This window comes from Lampetra fluviatilis, chromosome 44 (assembly GCF_964198595.1).
Source record: "Lampetra fluviatilis chromosome 44, kcLamFluv1.1, whole genome shotgun sequence".
Lineage (NCBI taxonomy): Eukaryota > Metazoa > Chordata > Hyperoartia > Petromyzontiformes > Petromyzontidae > Lampetra > Lampetra fluviatilis.
The window spans coordinates 3,944,585-3,967,275 of record NC_136318.1 but is presented as its reverse complement, the minus strand read 5'-3'; the positions used below and the strand labels follow the sequence as shown (position 1 = coordinate 3,967,275).

The window sequence follows — 22,691 nt, the reverse complement described above, 5'->3', positions numbered from 1 at the left end:
CTGCTTATGCTGCTGTTACTAATGCTGATGTTGCTAATATTAATCCTGCTGATGTTGCTCCTGATGGATATGCTGCTGCTGATATTGATGGTTTTGCTGCTTATGATGCTGCCAATGATGCTGCTGATAATGCTGATTATTTTTCTGCTGGTGATGCTGATGGTGGTGATGATGCTGATAATGCTTTCGATGCTGATGATTGTTGCTGATGATATTGATGATTTTGCTGCTGATGATGATGCTGCTGATACTGTTGTTGATGCTGATGATTTTGCTGCTGCTGTTGCTGCTGATACTGCTGTTGATGCTGATGATTTTGCTGCTGATAATGCTGATGATGATATTGATGGTCTTGCTGCTGATGATGTTGATGGTGGTGATGATGATGCTGATAATGCTGTTGATGCTGATTTTGTTTCTGATGCTGATATGGATGGTTTTGCTGCTGATGCTGCTGCTGATTTTGCTGATAATATTGATGGTTTGCTGCTGATGCTGCTGCTGATATTGCTGATAATATTGATGGTTTTGCTTATGCTGGTGATTTTGCTGCTGATGTTGCGCCTGATGGGTTTGCTGCTGATGATGCTGCTGCTGATACTGATAATGCTGCTGATGCTTATGATATTGATGGTTTTGCGGCCGATGATGGTGATGCTGCTGCTGATGATGATTTTGCTGCGGATGCTGATAATATTGATGGTTTTCCTGCTGATGATGATACTGCTGTTGATGATGGTGGTGATGATGATGATTTTGCTGCTGATGATATTGATGGTTTTGCTGATGCTGCTGATACTGCTGTTGATGTTGATGATTTTGGTGCTGCTTATACTGATAATACTGCTGATGCTGATGATGTTGCTGCTGCTGATGGTTTTGCTGATGATGGTTTTGCTGCTGATATTGATGATTTTGCTGCTGACACTGATAATACTGCTGATGCTGATGGTTTTGCTGCTGCTGCTGATGATGCTGCTGATGGTTTTGCTGCTGATGGTTTTGTTGCTGATGGTTTTGCTGATGATGGTTTTGCTGCTGACACTGATAATACTGCTGATGCTGATCATATTGCTGCTGATGGTTTTGCTGATGATGGTTTTGCTGCTCCTGATGATTTTGCTGCTGACACTGATAATACTGCTGATGCTGATGGTTTTGCTGCTGCTGCTGATGATGCTGCTGATGGTTTTGCTGCTGATGGTTTTGTTGCTGATGGTTTTGCTGATGATGGTTTTGCTGCTGACACTGATAATACTGCTGATGCTGATCATATTGCTGCTGATGGTTTTGCTGATGATGGTTTTGCTGCTCCTGATGATTTTGCTGCTGACACTGATAATACTGCTGATGCTGATCATGCTGCTGCTGATGATGCTGCTGATGGTTTTGCTGCTACTGCTGATGATACTACTGCTGCACTGCGCATGCGCGTCCCGCCCACTCGCCCGCCCGCGCGCGCTGCATTGTGGGCCACGTCTCGGAATGCGGAGCGGCTCTGTCTCTCTCCGCATCGGGCCCATCTCATCATCATCCTCCTCTCTTCTCCTCTTCCTCCCTCTCACCCTTCTCTCTCCTACACCTCATTGATCTCTGCGCCTTCACGAATCACCGGGATCTCTGCGGCGAGCATCTCCCGGCAACCGGCCCTCCGCCTCTGTCTCTTTCTCTGAATCCTCCATCCCCTCCATCCATCCTCCTCCTCCATCATCTCCCTTCTCTCATTCACGCGTTTCTCTCCTCCATCTCTCTTCTCGTCTCTTCTCTCCTCCACCTCACGCTCCTCCATCTCACTCCGCTCTCACGCCCGTTTTCTCTCTCGCTCGCTCTCTCTCTCTGCCCTCCATCTCACGTTTCTCATCATCTGCTGCTGCCGCTGCCCTCCATACCCTCTCTCTCTGTTCTCCCTCCATCTCACGCGTCTCTCTCTCTCCTCTCTCTTCTCTCTTCTCGCCTCTGTCTCTCTCTCGCTCGAGTCGCGATCTCCAGGCGCGGGTCCTGCCTGCTGCTGCTGCTCCATCTCCGCGCATTCCGGTGAGAGATTTAAGAGATCGGAGCTCGACACATCATCACCAACACCATCACCACCATCACCACCATCACCACCACCATCACTACCACCATCACCACCATCACCACCACCACCATCACCACCATCACCACCATCATCACCACCATCACCACCATCATCACCACCATCACCACCATCACCACCATCATCATCACCACCATCATCATCATCACCACCACCATCACCACCACCATCATCACCACCACCATCATCATCATCACCACCACCACCACCATCATCAGCATTGTTATCAGCGTCATCAGAAGCGGCATTATCATAAACATCACAATCATCAACAGAAGCATCAGCATTAACAGCAATAATCGTCAACATCAGCATCATCAACATCGGCAGTATCGTTAACATCATCAGCATTGTTATCAGCAACCATCAGAAGCAGCAGCAGTATTCTCATGAACATTATCACAATCATCATCAGCAGCAGCATCACTAACATCATCAAAAGCATCAACATCATCAGCAACATCGTCAACATCATCATTATCACAAACAGCATCATCGGCAGCATCGTTAACATCAGCTTTGTTATCAGAAGCAGCAGCAGTATTCTCATGAACATTATGACAATCATCAACAGCATTACTAACGTCACCAACAGCATCAGCATTAACAGCAACATCGTCAACATCAGCATTATTTTCACAAACACCATCACCATCAGCACTATTCTTGACATCAGCAGCAGCAGCGTGAACATCAACATTTTCTTCAAATCTAGAATCAACATTTTCATCAGCAGCAGGATCGGTGTGTTTATCATCATCAGCAGCAGTATGATCATCGTCAACATCACGATCTTGACATCATCATCAGCAGCAGCAGCGTCATAACCATCATTAACATAATTACTCGCATTAATTTTTTGCCATCCCTACCGTCACATCATCATCGTCGTGAAAATTGCAGTATCAGCACTATCAGCATTATCATCATCTGGTATCACGATCATCACCACGGCCCGCATCATCGTCATCACCTTCACAATCATGAAATATCATCACTGTCATCATCACCGTCACCATCATCACCTTCATCACCGTCATATTCATCACCACCATCGTCGTAATCATCACCGTCATCGGAACGATTACATCATCATCGTGAACTCAGTCATCAACTTCTTCATTTTTAGCCACGGTATGCACAATGATGTTATCACGGTTACAATGCCTTAATCGCCCATCCTCCACCATTATCGCACCGTCATCATCATGCCCATCATCACAACATCGCAACATGGCCAGGGCTTAAATTAAACCCGAGCAATTAAGAGCACATCACATGCCACACCACCTCACCACCTCACATCCTTCCACTCCATCACACCACATCACACCTACTCAATCATGCTCCGTTAAAACACTTTCCACTATACCCACATCACTCCACCCACAATCACTCCGTCAGACTCCCACATCACCACCACCCCCCGCTCTCATCATCCCCTGTTAGGGTCACGCGCCGCCGTTGTTGTAGGTTTGGGTCGCAGTCCCTGCGGCTATAGCAGCTCCACTGATAGGACACTGGGGGGGGGGGGGGTGGTGGTGAGGCAGAGACGGGGGGCCCTGATGGTCAGGCGTAGCAAAGAGGAGTGTGGTGGAGGATTGGGGGGGGGCAGAGTCTGGGCAGGGATGCGATCGAGGGTTAGAAAGAGACCGAGGAAGAGGTGGACCCTGGTTCAGAGATGGGCAGAGGAGAGGAGACAGAGTGGGGGGCAGAGTGAAGAGAGGCGGTGGTGGTGGGGGGGGGGTGCCTTGGTTTAGAGAGGCGTAGAGAGTGAGGGGGGCCCCTGGGACTCGCATAGCTGCACGCGTAACAGCTGCACACAGCTGTGCCCTTACAGCTCCACTCGCGCACACAGCTTCGCGATGCACGGCCACGTACAACATTCAGTGCACAACAGCCTTGCTGCTGCTGCTGCACGCCAGTGCTGCACAGGGCGCCACACATGTACATCAGCTGCTGGTGCTGCTGCTCACTGCTGCTGCGCTATGCTGGTGGTGCAAGTTGCTGCTGCTACTGCTGGTGCTGCTGCACGCTGCTACTGCTGGTGCTGCTGCACGCTGCTGCTGCGCTATGCTGGTGGTGGTGGTGCTGCTGCTGCTGGTGCTGCTGCTGCGCTATGCTGGTGGTGCTGCTGCTGCTGCTGCTCTCTGCTGCTCACTGCTGCTGCGCTATGCTGGTGGTGCAAGTTGCTGCTGCACACTGCTGCTGCTGCTGCTTGCTGGTGCTGCTGCACGCTGCTGCTGCACGCTGCTGCTGCACGCCGCTGCTTCACGCCGCCGCTGCTGCTGCTGCTGGTCCTGCTGCTGCTGGTCCTGCTGCTGCTGGTCCTGCTGCTGCTGGTCCTGCTGCTGCACGCTGCTGCTGCTTGCTGGTGCTGCTGCACGCTGCTGCTGCACGCTGGTGCTGTTGGTGCTGCTGCACGCTGCTGCTGGTGCTGCTGCTGCACGCTGCTGCACCCTGCTGCTGCTCCGTGCGTCACCGTCGCTGCCCACACGATCCCAGGGTACTGGGATCACGTGGTCGGGCTGAACGATTTGGGGAAAATATCTAATTGCGATTTTTCTTCTTGACAGATATTGCGATTTGATTTGCGATTAAAATTGTTTAAGTCAAGCTTCAGTTCAATATTCACCGTGTAATAGATTTCTAGCATGTGATGGAGCATTACCACGTGATACCATCAAAATATTACCATCGAAATATGAACTGCTCTATACTAATGCAAGGATGAGAACTTAAAATATATCAATTGTTTCCAAGTTGTATTTATTAAAATGTTTTAATTGAAATAAAACAATCAAACAGAAGAATTGTTAAGTCAAATAAATAAAGTTATAATAATAAAAAATAAAACAATTCTAATAAGAAAGTAATTTGACTTTTCAAATCGCAGCCTTTGCGATGTGCTAATCGCATTGCTTCAAATTGCGATTTCTATTTGAAATCCATTAATCGTTCGGCCCGAGCACGGAGGGCAGCACACCACGTGACTCGTCCCCAACGCATTCACAGTGGGGAGCGTTTGTTGGTGATGGTGGTGGTGATGGTGGTGGGAGTCGTGGTTGATGGTGTTGGCGATGGGGTTACTGGTAACGGAGCGGTTAACGCCACAGCGACCCACCCCCTCGTGTGCCATGGTGCCGACCTTCACAGGTGCTCGCTAACAGCACTCGCCCCAACAGTCTGTCTTGATTATACCGGGGGATATTTGTCCTTGGTCGTGATGGAAGTGACAGTCGTGGTGATGGTAGAGTTGGTATTGGTGGTGGTGATTGTGTTGGTGGTTGGGGTAGTGGTAGGTCGATTTGGCCTCAAATGAGTACCTGGTGCGGAGTGTCAACATCGCCGCTGGGGAGACAAAGGCGGCTGGGCGTGGTGCTGGCCAATCACCCCCTCGTGTGCTATGGCGCCTTCATAAGTGCTCGCTAACAGCACCGGCCCCAACAGTCTCTTAAGGCTCCATGGGGGATCTTTGTATTTGGTAGTGGTGATGGGGGTGATGGAGATAGTTGTGATGTTGGTAGCGGTGTTATTGGTGATGGGGGATGATGGTACTGGTGGTGATGGTGTTCATGGTGGATGGTGTAAAACGTGGTGGGGGTATTGGTGGTGGTGTTTGGAATGTTAGCGATGATGATGAAGATGGTGATTTGTGCGTCGAACACATCTCCATGTGAAGTCTTGTAAACAGTTGGGGCAAGTGCTGTTAGCGAGCGCCTATTTAGGCCGACACGAATCACGCCGGGCCGACACGAATCACGCCGGGCCGACACGAATCACGCCGGGCCGACACGAAGCACGCCGGGCCGACACGAATCACGCCGGGCCGCCTTTGTCTCTCCAGTGCGGATGTTTACTCATCGCACCAGGTAGAGCAATACCCCGGTTCACGTCGGGCATGCGGTCGGGAAAGGTGCGAAGACGAATATCGGAACGACGTAAATCAAAGCGATTTACAGGGCGCGTGGAGGCGAAGGCCGAGGCGACGGACGACGAGGAAGGACGGACGATGCTGTCAGCGACGTTTACGCGCCGGGGGGTTACAGCGGCGACACAAATCGGGTGGCGGCACGATTAATAACATGATGACGTTCTTGCGAAACGACGCAAAGAGGGCGAAGACGTAAATCGGGGTATTGCTGCATTCATTTGTTTTTTAGCCTGAGTCGACTCAGAGGGGGAGGTGGGAGCGGGGGTGGTGGAAAGCCCAGGGACCAAATGCGGGATCACCGCTCGCTACGGACCGGAGCCACAGTTCACGTCGCCGGCCGTGAGGGATCACCGCTCAGTCGCTTGGGAAGCTCGCAGCGGTCGTCGCTGCCCCCCCACTGCGCAAAACGTGCCAGACACCCCCCCGCCCCCCCCGCCCCCCACCACCACCACCACCACCGCCTCTCTCTCCCGCCCCCCCCAAATTTAGAGAGAAGCAGCAGCCACCACCAGGTTGATTGATGATCCAGCACTCGCCCATTCACTCAGTAGCTCTCGCTCGCTCAGTCCCCTCCTTGTCGCTCTTCTATAACTACTACTGTACTACGGTGATTACCGTGGGCCCTGAACTTTGCTCGTTGATTATTTCCACCCGTGTTAGAAACTCGGTCAGACTCTGAATGTGTCATCTCTTCCGCACTGTGTTCACGACACTGCAGGTCACAACAACATACTCACCCTCGACACTCACCCACTCACCACACTGCAGATCACAACAACACATTGACCCACTCACCACACTACAGATCACAACTCACTCACCCACACTCACCACACCACAGGTCACCACCTCACTTCTCTCTCCACTCCTCCCTCGCACTGCTCCACTCTGGAACTCCCTCCCCTATCATCGTCATAAACATCGTCTCTCTTCCCCAGGTCTTGCCAATAATAACCTTGCTCAATTCAAGAAGTGTGATCTACACTTCTATCTATTAATACCTTACATAATGCGTTTTGTTGCTGGACGCTTGATATTTCCGGCTCGGCAACTGTGTTTAAAAAAGGTGTGGCGCAGGAACACTTGTGCCTCACAGCAATAGAGACCTGGGTTCAATTCCTGACTCGGGTGCCGCTTTCTGCGTGGAATCTGTATTTTCTCCCCCTCTTCTGCATGGGTTTCTTCTGGGTCTCTGGATTCTTCCTCCCACAGCTAAATCCACACACAGTGGAACTGCTATTGGCCAAAACATACCAATGCCGACAAATCCCCTCCAATTCACTCAATTGGGATCACACGCAGCGACAGCGACAGCAGCAGCAGCAACATCGTCTCCTCCTGCGAGCAAAACTTGGCAGGACCCTCCTGAAAAAGAGTGGGGAATTTTAAAGGGGAATTTTAAAAAACTATCATAATAATATGTGGGCGGGAATCGTCGGTGGAATAACAATGTGTGTGACGCTTGGCCGCTTCTCCGTCGCGCAGGTTCCCTCTAAACGATGTGACGCCGGCCACGGTGCATGAAGACAGACGCAGCCGCGCTCAACAATGACGCCCACCCGCCAAAGCGACGACGGGGCCCTGAGGAGGCCGCGGGCCTCGCCACCGACTCTGCTGCTCGCCTGGACGCTGCTCTCCCTCTGCCGCACGGGCGCCAGCGCCGGGCCCGAGCCGGCCACCTTCTCTCCAGACCTCGGCGACTGGAGCCTCAACCACCTGGTGGTGCACAACACGACGGGCGACGTGTACGTCGGTGCCGTCAACCGGATATTCAAGCTGTCGAGCAACCTGTCCCTGCTCCGGACGCACGAGACCGGGCCCAGCCGCGACAACAAGAAGTGCTACCCGCCGCCGACCATCCAGAACTGCAACCACGACCTCGCGCCCACCAGCAACGTCAACAAGATGCTGCTCATCGACTACGCCGAGAACCGGCTGGTCGCCTGCGGCAGCCTCTTCCAGGGCATCTGCCAGCTGCTGCGTCTGGACGACCTCTTCAAGCTGGGCGAGCCCAACCACCGCAAGGAGCACTACTTCTCGAGCGTGAACGAGAGCGGCACCATGTTCGGCGTGATCATCGCGGGCAAGGGCGGCCGCCACGAGCGCCTCTACGTGGGCACGCCCATCGACGGCAAGTCCGAGTACTTCCCCACCATGTCGAGCCGCAAGCTCACACCCAACGCCGAGGACGCCGAGATGTTCAGCTACGTCTACCAGGACGAGTTCCTGTCGTCGCAGCTCAAGATCCCATCCGACACGCTCAGCACCACGCCCAGCTTCGACATCTTCTACGTGTACGGCTTCACCGTGGGCAAGTTCGTCTACTTCCTCACGCTGCAGCCGGACATCGGCGTCCACGCCGACTCGTCCAGCGACCAGTTCTACACCTCCAAGGTGGTGCGCCTCTGCGTCGACGACTCCATCTTCTACTCCTACGTGGAGCTGCCCATCGGCTGCGTGAAGGACGGCATCGAGTATCGCCTCGTCCAGGGGGCCTACCTGGCCAAGCCGGGCCGCGTGCTCGCGCAATCGCTGGGAGTCACGCCCGACGACCACGTGCTCTTCGCCGTCTTCGCCAAGGGCCAGAAGAGCTGGCGGCGGCCGCCCAAGGAGTCGGCGCTGTGCGTGTTCACGCTGCGCGCCATCAACGACGTGGTCAAGGAGCGCGTGCAGTCGTGCTACCGCGGACAGGGCCAGCTCGACCTCACCTGGCTCATCAACAAGCAGCTGGACTGCCGCGAGGCGGTGAGTGAACGGGGTGAATGCTGTGGGTGGCGGGTGGTGGCATGTTGGTTGGACGGTTGTTGGTGAGATGGATGCGTGTACTGTTTGTCTGTTGGCCATGTTTATATATGAAGTCACTGCTGTTCCCGCACCTCCGATTATGGCACGTTTGGCTATGTATGGTGCGAAAGAAGTTCTACATACATAGTCCCTGTAAACTCTCCCTTCCCATGTAACTTGCCTGCTACCATTCTCAACATGGTGGGCTTTGCTCAGAATAAGCTGGCTGAGTGAGCGGCTGGGGTTCGAGGAGGGGAGTGGAGTGTGGTCGGTGGTGTGAGTGTTGTGAGTAGGAGCAGCGGGGTGGTTAGTGGCGTGTTCACCGCGACCACGCTCGCCATGAATGACGCAAACATCACTCCGCGCATGCACACCGTCGCTCGCCACCCAACTCCACGCTCGCCACAATCACTGTGTGCACGCCACCCCACGTTCACCCACACACCACTCGCCCGCACGTACCCCACATACCCAATGCCGCCCTCTGGCCACCGGTGTTACCAGGGGCTTAGGCACTGGTGTCATGTGTGCGGTGTGGTGTGCATGCGCGTGTGCGTGGTGTTTTGTGCGTGTGTGTGGCGTGTTGTGTGCGCGTGGGGAGCAGTCGTGTAGCGGTTAGCGTGCGGCGCTGTCAACCGGGCGACCCGAGTTCGATTCCCGCTCACGGCCAACACCAGTGGGGAATATTTTAAACTGGTCCTGGACCTCCACTAGGTCGACTCGGTCTCAAATTAGTACCTTTTGCGATGAGTAAACTTCACCCTTCGAGGGACACGGGCTGCCAGGCGTGGTGCTGGCCACCCACCCCCTCGTGTACTGTGTCGGCCTTCATAGGTGTTCGCTAATAGCACTTTCCCCAGCAGTCTGTTAAGTCTTGACAGGGGTCCTTTGTCTTTATGTTGTGTGTGCGCGAGTGTGTAAGTGACCCTTTGTTTACACTTGGTGTGCACTGTAAACTGTAGCTGTGTGCGTCTTTTGGGATTCATAACACCAGCTGTGTGGTGCCAAACGCACCAGCAGGATTATCCAAGACAGCCACACCACCCGGATACAACCACAGCACACACACCACTCAGATACAACCACACCACACACACCACTCAGATACAACCACACCACACACCCCAGCTGGATACAATCACACCACACACACCACTCAGATACAATCACACCTCACACACCACTCAGATACAATCACACCACACACCACTCGGATACAACTACACCACACACCACTCAGATACAATCACACCACACACACCACTCAGATACAACCACACCACACACACCAGATGGATACAATCACACCACACACGCCAGCTAGCCACTCCCAATCACACGAGATGGCTTCACTAACCATCCTAACAACACACTTGGGACAGCCATGCCAGATACCTTAACCACACACTTGGGACAGCCTCACCAGGCATCATCACCACACACTTGGGACAGCCTCACCAGGCATCATCACCACACACTTGGGACAGTCTCACCAGGCATCATCACCACAAACTTGGGACAGCGTCACCAGGCATAACCACACACATGGCACACAGCTTCACTAGGCATCATCACCACACACATGGCACACACCAGGCATCATTGCCGGTCATGTGATACGGCCACAGTGGCCAGCTCGGGGGGGCCACACGGTGCCGTGGCGGCTCAGCTGTGCCGGGAGCACGCAGGCTGTGAACCTTGTTCCATTGTCTCTCCCGGCGTGCCTGGTCAGGGCAGCAGCGCATTGCAGGCTCGGCGACGGAGCTGCTGCCGCCCTTGTCGCGATGGTAATGGAGTGGGCAGCGACGAGTGGGCAGAGGGGCGAGTGGGCAGATTACTGGGCTAACACACAATGGGGGCCAGTGGGGCCGCTACCACAACTGCTATCACCGCCATCACCGCCATCACCACCACCGCCATCACGACCACCGCCGCCATCACCGCCACCATCACAGCCACCATCACAGCCATCGCAGCTGCTGCGATTAATTCCCTGGGAGTGCTGCAGCCTGGTGGGCTCTGAATGGCCAGGTCCCAAGGCAGCCATTTCCAGTAACAATGAGCCCTGTGAGGAGCCATGCGGCGAGGGAGGGACGGAGGGACAGAGGGAGAGGGCGGGAGGGAGGGAGTGATGGTCAGACAGAGCACGCGGACGAGGTGGTCCTGCTTGGGGTTGCCACCTGTCCGGGAGTTGGCATCAGTGTCCGGGTGGCAGGCATTGATTTGTACCGAGATCTAATGGCACTGTGCTGAACGTAATCGTAGTGAAGTGCACAGTTCTGATAGACCCAGTGCTGACTGAGAGGTCTGTCCACAGTAGAGAAGGCGGTAACCCACCCTCACGCGCCTACTCACTCGCCCATAGAGACCCACAGACTCGCACAGAGACAACGCTGACTGCAGCAGTGTTTGGGATGTGAACCCATGCACTGTGAGGTCGAGTGTGGGCTATTGGGGCAGCCTTGCTGTGTGCAGGCCAGACTGTGTGGGAGAGTGTGTTGGTGGATGTGTCAGTGTGGGTGTGATTGGGTGTGTGTTAGTGGGTGCTGGCCCTTGGCATCCCCCAGATCGACTCAACCTTAAATTAATACCTGATGCTGTGTGTGTAAATATCAGCACTGGGGAGACAAAGGCGGCCAGGCATGGTGCTGGCCCACCCATCCCCTCATGGGTTGTGGCGGCCTTCATAGGTGCTGCTCGCTAACAGCACTTGCCCCAACGGTCTGTTAAAGGCTACACGGGGGATCTTTGTGTGTGTGGATATTGATATTCAAGCATTTTCATGAATTCTGCGTGCGTGTGAGTAAAATGTGTTTGAATGGGTGAGTGTGGGTTTGCACGGATGTTTGCCTTGTGTGTGTGTGTGTGCGCGCGTCTGTGCGCTTGTGTGTGTATGTCATTGTTTGGGGAGCGGTAGTGTCGTGGTTAGTGCGCTGTGCTACTAACCCGGTGATCCGAGTTCCCGCTCATGGCCAGCACCAGTGACATTATTTGTACCAGTCCTAGGCTTCCCCTAGGTCGACTTAGCCTAAAATGAGTACCTGATACAGTGTGCAAACACCGGCACTGGGGAGACAAAGGCGGACGGGCGTGGTGCCGGCCACCACACCACCTCGTGTGCCATGCCGGCCTTCATAGGCACTCGTTAACAGCACTTGCCCCAACAGTATGTTAAGGCTATACGGGGGATCTTTGCTTTGTCTTTGCGTGTGCGATGATGCTAGCGGTCGTGTCGACTGGTTAACGCGATGCGCTACGAATTTGGCGTTTCTCACTCGCGGCCAGCACCAGTGGCGAATATTGGAACCGATCCTGGGCTTCCCCTTCGCATGCGCTCACTGGTAGCACTTTCCCCTACAGCTTCTGAAGGCTATATGGGGGATCTTTGTCTCTAATGATACTAATGCCAACGTGCATGTGCCCTGGGCAATGTCGGGAGTCGCGCTGTGGTTGTTGAGCTGTGTGCGCGTGGCGTCGCATTTTCTCTCCGAGCGCGTTGCTGCCCGTGTCCCGCGTCTGTCGTGAGCTTCGCCCCAGTGTCGTCCCTCTCCCCCGGCGTCGTCCCTCTCTCCCCGGCGTCGTCCCTCTCTCCCCGGCGTCGTCCCTCTCGCCCTGCGTCGTGTCTCGTCCCTCGTCCGTGCGCCATCTCCGCTCATTTACCTAGGAAAGCTCACGGAGTCTCGTGATTTCAGGAGAATCTTGCCAGGTTTTTAAAGGGGTGGGGGGGGGGTGATTGCTGCTGTGTGTGTGTGATCCCGGGCGAGTAATTTGTAGAGTAATTTCACACATTTGGCAAATGTGGACCGTGACGCCGGCACACAGTGGCCTTCTCTTGCGAATGTCGTCACGGGATCTGTAACGTCCACTGTGAGTGAAGCAGACGGCGCGTAGTGGCAACATCATCATCGTCATCACGGTCGATACACACCACGACTGCATTATTAACCAGGGCCGCCCAGCGGATGAGGAATGCGAACCTCTGCAACAATCGGCGAACGCGCTACCAGTTGGGGCCGCGTCACCGCCCGTCAAACCTCGCGTCTCGCGCTAAATCCCCACGGCAATGCCGCTCTCCGGTTCCCAAAACCACAGCGGTGCAACAGAGTAGTCCCTCTGTTAGAGACCCGCGTGGGCGTGGAGCCATCGTCTCCCTCGACTCGCCGGCGCGAATCGCCAGCGGCAACTCGCTCGCACGGCGGCACCTGTGGGAGCGAGCGAGTCCGTGAGCGTTTGTCGCCGTGATTGGCTCGGTGTGATGTTCCCTTTGTAAATGCACGGAACTACTCAGGGGGTTGTGTATTTAAAGTGTGTGCGCGTGTGTGCGCGCGCGTGTCATCACGCGTGGGTAGCGGAGTGGGCGAGTGTTCGTGTGACGCTATGTGTGTGACACCGTGGGGAGCGGTAGTGTTGCGGTTAGTGTTACGCTCGCAGCCAACAGAAGTGACGATCATCTGAACTGGTTGTGGCTCTCCCCTAGGTTGACTCGGCCTCAAATGAGTACCTGGTGCAGTTTGCAAACACCGGCACCAGGGAGACAAAGGCATGTGCTACTCGCTCACAGCGCTCCCCTCATCAATTTATTAAAGTCTGTACCGGGCATCTCTGTGTTCTGTGTGACACTACAGCCCATGCAGATCAGCGATGAGTTCTGCGGGCAGGTGATCAACCAGCCGCTGGGGGGCACGCGCCTCGTGGAAGGGGTGCCCGTGTTCCTGGAGGCCTCCGATGGCCTCACGTCCGTGGCCGCCTACACCTTCAACGACCATTTGGTGGCCTTCCTGGGCACCAAGAACGGCAAGATCAAGAAGGTGGGGGGGCATCGCTCGCTCACTCAAGCACTCGCACAATCTCCCACACTCCCACGCTGGCAATCTCCCACGCTCACACTCTCCTGCACTCCCACGCTGACACTTTCCCACGATTACGCACTCCCACGCTCACGCAAGCGTTCACATGCACCCGTTGGACGACTGTGGGGCCCTTCCTTTCTGCGCCCGTGTTGTTGCTGCTCCTCTTGTCGCACCTGCTGCTGCTCCTGCTGCTGCTGCGGTGCGGCGGTACGAGGGTGCTCGCCACATGGCATGAACGCTGCGTGCCGTTGAGCGAGCGATTGGGCAGCCGATCTCGCCTGTAGCGTGCGCGGTCAGCCCACGAACTGCTGTATACCAGGCGAGGTAGTTAACACATCGCCCATCGCTTCTGGTGATGGGACGACTCGGGCCGACGCGGTGATGCACGCGGCCGGCAGGGGTTGGGCAGATCGCCATCCATCATCGCCCCTCTGGGTTTTGCTGAATTATTATCAGCGTCATCATCAGCATCGTAATGCTCCTCCTCCTCCTTCCCGTCTCCTGTTGTCTCTTCTCAAGCTCGATTCAACGTCTAAAGCCCTTTCGCAACTTTCTGTTCTCGCGCGCGAGAATGTGTTCTGGATGCCAATGCCGAGGTCCTTCCGCTGATGATGCTTGCCATGACGAGAGGGCTTCAGCAGAGTTCATCCGTGTCGTTTCGCTGTTCCTCTTCCTCCGTTGAAGGAGCGCAGACTACAGTGGTTTATTAAGTGGTCCACAGTTTGGGTTACCTGGCTACAATCCCACTCCTGTGGGTTCTTTAATTTTTCCATTCACGAAGGAAGGAGATGCGCGCATCGGCCTGGTGACGTTCATGATGATGCCGTTGATGATTCCACCACCAGTGTCCTTTCAAGGGCCTCGATGATGGCGGTGCCGTTTGTTGCTGGCCACTTGGCCTTTTGGGTCTTTGGGACCTGCGCTCAGCAGCTGCGTGCGTAGAGTTTCGTAGCGGCTGTGGTGCTGCTGCTGCTGCTGCTGCAGCAATAAAGCTCAGGCTATCGCCGTGGAGAATGCAGCGGCGCGCGCCTGCAAATACAGCTCGCTCCTCCTCCGTGTCTCCACAGACCACGCGCGTGCTGCTGACACCGCGTACAGCAGCAGCATCATGCGTGTGGAGGTGGTGGTGGCTTAGTGCTCATTTACAAGGGAGGCGGGGAGGGTAGTATCCCCGGTTTTAATTAGTGGAGCGCGGCTCGGTAAGCACCATCACGCGCTGCCTGGTGGGCACGAGGCTCCATGGGGATGTGGGCGATGCGGTGGGGGTGCAGTGTGGGACAGTGCCGTGTTGTCTAGGGTGGTGCGGTGTGGTGCGGTGAGCACCCTGAGCTGTATGCAGAGAAGCACCGATCTCTATGTTGGGCTGTGTATGGAGCTCCGTGCTGGGCTCCACGTGGAGCGCCGTGTTGAACTTCATACAAAAGTAGCATCATTGTTACCCGTGGTGCAGTTTGGGGTCTCCATGACCCACAATGCCGTTACCCGTGATGCCAAGTCGTGTCTCCGTTATGCACGATGCTGGGCAGAGCTTCCGTTACCCATGATGCCGTGCGATGTGTCCGTTATCCATGATGCCGTGCGATGTGTCCGTTATCCATGATGCCGTGCGATGTGTCCGTTACCCAGGATGCCGTGCGATGTGTCCGTTACCCATGATGCCGTGCGATGTGTCCGTTATCCATGATGCCGTGCGGCATCTCCAATACCCACGACGCCGTGCCTTGTCACCATGACCCACGATGCTGTGCGCCGTGCCGCAGGTGCGCGTGGACTCGGCAGGGCAGGGCCCCGGCGTGCAAACGGCGCTGCACTACGAGACCGTGGTGGTGGCACCGGGCAGCAAGGTGCTGCGCGACATGGAGTTCACGCTCGACCACCGCCACCTCTACGTCATGACCAACAAGAAGGTGACGGCAGCTTGCACGCCCTGCATGAGACCCGTCATGGACTCCCGTAGAGACCCGCAGACTCGCATGAAGACCCATCATAGACTCACGTAGAGACCCATCAAAGACTCACGTAGAGACCCTTGATAGACTCACGTAGAGACCCATACACTCACATGGAGACCCATCATAGACTCACGGAGAGACCCGTACACTCACATGGAGACCCATCATAGACTCAAGTAGACCCATCATAGACTCATGTAGAGACCCGTACACTCACATGGAGACCCATCATAGACTCAAGTAGACCCATCATAGACTCATGTAGAGACCCGTACACTCACATGGAGACCCATCGTAGACCCATCATAGACTCACGGAGAGACCCGTACACTCACATGGAGACCCATCATAGACTCAAGTAGACCCATCATAGACTCACGTAGAGACCCGTACACTCACATGGAGACCCATCATAGACTCAAGTAGACCCATCATAGACTCATGTAGAGACCCGTACACTCGCATGGAGACCCATCGTAGACCCATCATAGACTCATGGAGAGACCCGTACACTCACATGGAGACCCATCATAGACTCAAGTAGACCCATCATAGACTCACGTAGAGACCCGTACACTCACATGGAGACCCATCATAGACTCAAGTAGACCCATCATAGACTCACGTAGAGATCCGTACACTCACATGGAGACCCATCATAGACTCAAGTACACCCATCATAGACTCATGTAGAGACCCGTACACTCGCATGGAGACCCATCGTAGACCCATCATAGACTCACGGAGAGACCCGTACTCTCACATGGAGACCCATCATAGACTCACGTAGACCCATCATAGACTCACGTAGAGACCCGTACACTCACATGGAGACCCATCATTGACTCAAGTAGACCCATCAGACTCACGGAGAGACCCACAGACTCTCGTACAGATGTAGGTGGTGATGTGGTTGCGGTGGGAGTGCCGGTGTTGGCGATGATGTGGTTGCGCTGTGGGCACGGCCTGTGCGGTGCGGGTGGTGATGGCGCGCATGTGGTTGTGTGTGTGCAGGTGAGCCGCGTGCCCGTGGAGTCGTGCCATCAGCATCACAGCTGCGCCGACTGCCTGGGCTCAGGGGACCCGCACTGTGGTTGGTGTGTCCTCCACAACATGTGAGTGTCAACCGCCACACGTGTCAACCGCCACACGTGACAACCGCCACACACGCAAGTGCGGTGCGTCCCCGTGTCCGCGTGTCACCTCTCTGTGTGCTGTTGCATGCGTCTCCGTGTGTGAATGTTTACCTGCGTCTCCCCGTGTCCAAACGTGCGTCTCAGCTGCTGCCGCTCGGACGAGTGTGGGCGGGCGGACGAGCCTCTGCGCTTCGCGTCGCGCAAGGATCGCTGCGTCCACCTCTCGGTGCAGCCCAACAACGTGTCCATCACCATGGCCAGCGTGCCGGTGAGTCGCCCTCCTCGCCACTCACCGCTCACCCCAACCCCTTCGCATTCACTCGAATCCCACGTCCCCACCCTCCACTGTTCACCATTCAATCCTCACCCCTCGTGTATGTGTGTGTGTGGTGAGTGAACGTGTGTGTGTGGCGAGTGAACGTGTGTGTGTGGCGAGTGAACGTGTGTGTGTGTGTGTGGCGCGAGTGAATGTGTGTGTGTGGCGAGTGAATGTGTGTGTGTGTGTGGCTAGTGAACGCATGTGGTGTGTGTGTGTGGCGAGTGAATGTGTGTGTGTGGCGCGAGTAAACGCGTGTGTTGTGTGTGTGTTGCGAGTGAACGCGTGTATTGTGTGTGTGTGTGCGCGCGCGAGTGGCTAATGAACGTGTGTGTGTGTGTGTGCGCGGCAGCTGACCCTGCGGCTGGTGAACGTGCCGGACCTGTCGGCGGGGGTGAACTGCACGTTTGCGGAGTTTGCCGAGACGGAGGCGCTAGTGGAGGAGCGGGAGCGAGTCAGCTGCCTTTCGCCCTCGCCCCGCGACGTCGCTCGCATCCTCAGCAACCGTGGTGGGTGTGGGGGGGCACGGCGACGATGCTGGGGTGGGGGGGCGCGCGGTACACTGGGGTGCAGAGGGACATGGAAGGGGAAGGGATATGGTTGGTGGATAGGGTCAGGGTTAGTGGATAGAGTGAGAAGTAGGTGGTTGTGGTTGTGAGTCACATGCCCTCAAAGTGCACCTGGCCTGGCACAGGTGCCGTTGTGACGTCACCGTCACTTAGTGGCGAATGGCGGTTGTATTGGTATTGGATGTGCGTGTTCCTGCGGTGCAGCTGTAGTGGTGGTAATGTTTGTGTGTGTGTGTCCCATGTGGTGCGCCAGGCGACACGCGTGTGGTCAAGCTGGGCCTGCGCTCGCGCGAGACCGGTCGCGAGTTCGCCAGCACCGACTTCGTCTTCTTCAACTGCAGCGTCCACCCCTCGTGAGAGACGCAGCCGTAATCAACCACGCGCAGCCAGAATCAATTGCACGCGATCGCAATCAATCGCGCGGAAACCACAATCGGTCACGCACAGCCACAATCACCCATGTGCATTCAACCACACGCAACCACAGTCAACCATACACAACCACACAGTCACACTCAACCACGAGCATCCACACACAGCGCCTACTCAACCACACACAGCAGATACTCTGCTGCACACAGCCGCACACAACTTAGTTCTATAGCGTGGTGGTGCTGGCAGTTGTATTCACTCTGTGGTTTCTCTTGTGTTTGTATATTACCTTGGTGATTGTTCTGGTAGTTGCAGTTGTACATTACCGTGGTGGTGGTGGTTGTTGCGGTGTTTGTAGTAGTGGTGCTTGCGATGGTTGTGTGCAGGTGCCTGGCGTGTGTTCGGAGCGAGTACCGCTGCCACTGGTGCAAGTACCGCCACGTGTGCACCCACGACCCCACCAGCTGCTCCTTCCAGGAGGGCCGCGTCAACACCACCGAGGTGCCATTGCCACCGCGGGGTCACAGGGGTGGGGAGGTCACCGTGGGGTCACGGGGGGGGGGGGTGTGGTCCCGGCGGGGTCACTGTGGGGGGGGGCATGGCGAGGTCACTGGGGGCAGTCGTTACGATGGGGGCGGTGGGGGTCACGGCGAGGGGTCACAATCGGATCACCAGGGGGAGGGGGTTGAGTTGAGTTTTTGTTGATACCAGCGGAGAACTCGGGAGAGGAGCCTCGGGGGTCACCAACATGACGACAGCAATGCTCACAACAACAAGAACAGCAATGAAGCAAACAGAAATCGTAGCAAAAGCAACCAATAATTGTAACTGTCCAATGATTTTCTTAACTCGTCCCATGATCATCCTATGATCATCCCATGATCATCCCTTGATGCTGATGCAGCCTGCACCAGCAGCTTCCCTCCTCTTTCTTCCGCCTGATGACGATTGCTTGCGTTGCGATCGAAACGTCGTGATCTATTATTTTTTCTACCTACGTGACTTTACCGAAAGAACCAAAGGGTATGGATTCCTGCAGTCACGAAAGCTTCAAATCAAGATCGTCTTGGATCATCCTCTAACCGTGCCATGACTGTCGCTTGACCATCCCGTGACCGTGCGTCCGTCTCTGTGCGATGGCAGGATTGCCCCCAGCTGCTCCCCTCTCCGGAGATCCTGATCCCCGTGGGGGTGGTGAGGCCCATCACCCTCAACGCCAAGAACCTGCCGCAGCCGCAGTCGGGGCAGCAGGGCTACGAGTGCGTGGTGAGCGTGGTGGGCACCGAGGTGCGCGTGCCCGCCCTGCGCTTCAACAGCTCCAGCGTGCAGTGCCAGAACACCTCGGTGAGTGTGGTGGTGGTGGTGAGCGTAGTGCTGAGTGTGCTGGTGGTGATGGTGTGTGTTGTGTGTGTGGTGTAACGGTTAGCTCCTAACCCAGTGTGTGTTGTGTGTGGTGTAACGGTTAGCGCAATGCGCTACGAACCCAGTGTGTGTTGTGTTGTGTAGCGGTTAGCGCAATGCGCTACAAACCCAGTGTGTGTTGTGTTGTGTAGCGGTTAGCGCAATGCGCTACAAACCCAGTGTGTGTTGTGTTGTGTAGCGGTTAGTGCAATGTTCTACAAACCCAGTGTGTGTTTATGTGTGGTATAACAGTTAGCGCAATACGCTCCGAACCCAGTGTGTGTTGTGTTGTGTAGCGGTTAGCGCAATGCGCTACGAACCCAGTGTGTGTTGTGTGTGGTGTAACGGTTAGCGCAATGCGCTACGAACCCCGCACCTCCGATTAGCACTGTTGGCTACATAATACAGACCCAAGTTCGATTCTCGCTCACGGCCAACATCGGTGACGACGATCTTAACGAGGTCTGTGTGTGCGTGCGCGTGACTTGGCTCAGTACACGTACGAGAGTGGCTCCGTGAGTGACCTCCCGGTCGACTTCTCCGTGCTGTGGAACGGCCACTTCGCCATCGACAACCCCACCAACATCAAGGGTACCGCCACGTACACAAGCACACACACGCACACACACGTGCACTCCCGCCTGTACAACTTCAGCGTCGCGTTGTACTGTTGTGCCGTAGCGTTGTGCCGTAGCGTTGCGCCGTAGCGTTGCGCCGTAGCGTTGTGCCGCCTTGTGCCGCCCCCCGCAGTTCACCTGTACAAGTGCGGCGCGGCGCGCGACAGCTGCGGCCTGTGCCTGAAGGCCGAGCCCAAGTTCACGTGCGGCTGGTGCCAGCCCGAGGGGAAGTGCTCGCTCAAGCAGCACTGCACCCAAGCGGCCGTCAACTGGATGCACCTGCTGGTGGGGTCACGGCGGTGCACGCACCCCCGCATCACCCAGGCGAGTCCCCATGCACATGTGCAACGTATGCTGACAAAGACAAAGATCCCCCGTGTAGCCTGAGCACACATTTAGGGGCAAGTGCTGTTAGCGAGCACCTACGAAGGACCGCACGGCACACGAGGAGGCTGGTGGCCAGCACTATGCCCGGCTGTTTTTGCCTCCCTAGTGGCGATGTTTACACACCGGTTCAGATGTTTGTCACTGGTGTTGGTCGTGAGCGGGAATCGAACTCTGATCGCCAGATTCGTAGCGCAGCTCGCTAACCGCTACACTACTGCTCCCCATAGCAGCCAAATACTTTAAACACATGTTGATTCTAAATGTGGAGGGAAAAACCGGAGGACCCGCAGAAAAATCAACGCGACCATGGGGAGAGAAACATGCAAACTCCAAATATACAGGCGTCAGGGTCTGAATCGAACCCACGATCTCTGGCATAACAGCAAGGTAGTTTTAACATTTCGCCACCGTGGCACCGAAGCGGATGTTAAAGGTCCCTGTGACGCCATTCGCAATAATAGGTCACTGTGTGCCGAAAATTGACACTGCAAATTTGGCCTCAAAAACAGCCTCATTTCCCCCTCCTACTGCGAAAGCCTGGCAGGGCCCTCCTCGAAGAGAGTCGGGAGACTCGGCGAGGCTTCCAGGGCACAGGACGCAGAATAGTAAAAATCACAAGGTCGCATCCAGCGAACGGGGGGGTCAGAGGTCGGAGGCGAGGGGTCGCAGGTGAGAGCGGCGCATGTCCCCACCCCCTCGCCCGCAGGTGACCCCGGCCACGGGGCCGCGGGAGGGCGGCACGCGCGTCACGATCCGCGGAGAGAACCTGGGCCTGGAGCTGTACGAGGTGACGGAGCACGTGATGGTGGCCGGCGTGCGCTGCCTTCCCCTGCAGCACGAGTACATCAGCGCCGAGCAGTGAGTCGCGCGCTCGTTCACACTCTCACTCGATCACGTGCTCACTCACGCTCTCACTCGATCACGCGCTCACTCACGCACTCGCTCAGTCACTCGCTTAGTCACTCACTAATGCTCTCACTCATGCGCTCACTTACTCGCTTGCGCGTTCAATCGCACTGGATCACTCGCTCGTTGTATTTACGTGTGTGTGTGGCGTGACAGGATCGTGTGTGAGATGGAGGAGGCCGGTCGCTCCGATCCCCCGTCCGGCCCCGTCCGCGTCTGCGTCAACGTCTGTCTCCCCGAGTATACGGCCGTGTCGCAGCAGCACTACCGGTTCACGGTGAGGCGCGCGGTGTGATGCGTCGCGATGCGGTGTCGCACAGCGTGCGCGACGGCCGTGTCCCAGCAGCACTACCGCTTAACGGTGACACGTGCGATGCGGTACGATGCGGTGCGCGCTGTGGTTGGAGCCGCCGCGCGGTGTGTTGTGCTCGGGCTCCCCAGGTACCGGTGCTGAGTGGCCTCCGCCCGGACAAGGGCCCCGTGTCAGGCGGCACCACCGTCACCGTGCTGGGAAGCAACCTCGACGCCGGCAGCACCGTGGCCGTCACCTTCAACAACAACAGCTGCCGCTTCCTCAGGTGGGACGGGCGGCCACACCGCAGCGCGCGTGGCCACACAGACAGGCCACACACAGCAACGCCGCAACGTGGACAGCATCACCGCGTGCACCGTAACGCTACTCCAGCCGGCCGCATCGTGAGTCTCTGGTTCTTTCTGTCCCTGTCCCTGTCCGTCCCTATTTCACAATTTTACGTGACTCTCCGCATCTCCCCGTCCTCCCTTTGCCCCCCACCCCCCCGCGTGGCTTGCAGACGCTCCGCCACGGAGCTGGTGTGCGTCAGTTCGGGCGCGAGCTCGGGGCTGGGCCGGGCACGCGTGGCGCTGCACATCGACCGCGCCAGCGTGCACAGCGAGCTGGCCTTCGAGTACCGGGATGACCCCACGGTGACACGCGTCGAGCCCGAGTGGAGCATCTACAAGTACGTCCGCCTCTCCGCTATCCCTTCCTGCGTCTCCGCTCTCTCTTTCTCACCTCTCCCTCTGTCTTTGCTGTGCCAACGTCTCCACTGTGCCAGTGTCTCCGCTCGCACTGTCTCCACTCTATTCCATTCTCTCTGCGTCTCCCCGCGTCTCCCGTTCTTGTCGTCTTCGCGTATTTCCCAAAATTCACCCCGAGTGTCCATGTTGTGTCACGCGATGAGACGACGTTTTCGTGGCGCAGACCAGCGTCTGTGGATGGCGAGCGTTTGTGTGTGGGTGTGTGCGGCGTTTGTGTGTGGGTGTGTGCAGCGTTGTGTGTGTGTGGAACGTTGTGTGGGTGTGTGCAGCGTTTGTGTGTGGGCGTGTGCGGCGTTTGTGTGTGTGGGTGTGT

The 22,691-nt window shown here is 56.1% G+C and overlaps 1 protein-coding gene across 2 annotated transcripts in view; it reads left to right on the top strand.

Annotated features, from left to right (window-relative positions):
• Nucleotides 1–1,454: 1,454 nt before the first annotated feature.
• PLXNA1 (plexin A1) overlaps nt 1,455–22,691 on the top strand; it is a 34,054-nt gene continuing 12,817 nt past the window's right edge. For both annotated transcript variants that reach the window (XM_078876492.1, XM_078876491.1), the window contains exons 1-16: nt 1,455–2,034; nt 7,515–8,774; nt 13,439–13,621; nt 15,424–15,570; nt 16,630–16,730; nt 16,896–17,019; nt 17,420–17,576; nt 17,890–17,989; nt 18,395–18,509; nt 19,152–19,352; nt 19,904–20,000; nt 20,160–20,350; nt 21,120–21,271; nt 21,476–21,596; nt 21,761–21,897; nt 22,132–22,299. In XM_078876492.1, the coding sequence (XP_078732618.1) occupies nt 7,578–8,774; nt 13,439–13,621; nt 15,424–15,570; nt 16,630–16,730; nt 16,896–17,019; nt 17,420–17,576; nt 17,890–17,989; nt 18,395–18,509; nt 19,152–19,352; nt 19,904–20,000; nt 20,160–20,350; nt 21,120–21,271; nt 21,476–21,596; nt 21,761–21,897; nt 22,132–22,299 (3,191 nt within the window). In that variant the 5' untranslated portion in view covers nt 1,455–2,034; nt 7,515–7,577. The remainder of the gene's footprint in view (nt 2,035–7,514; nt 8,775–13,438; nt 13,622–15,423; nt 15,571–16,629; nt 16,731–16,895; nt 17,020–17,419; nt 17,577–17,889; nt 17,990–18,394; nt 18,510–19,151; nt 19,353–19,903; nt 20,001–20,159; nt 20,351–21,119; nt 21,272–21,475; nt 21,597–21,760; nt 21,898–22,131; nt 22,300–22,691) is intronic.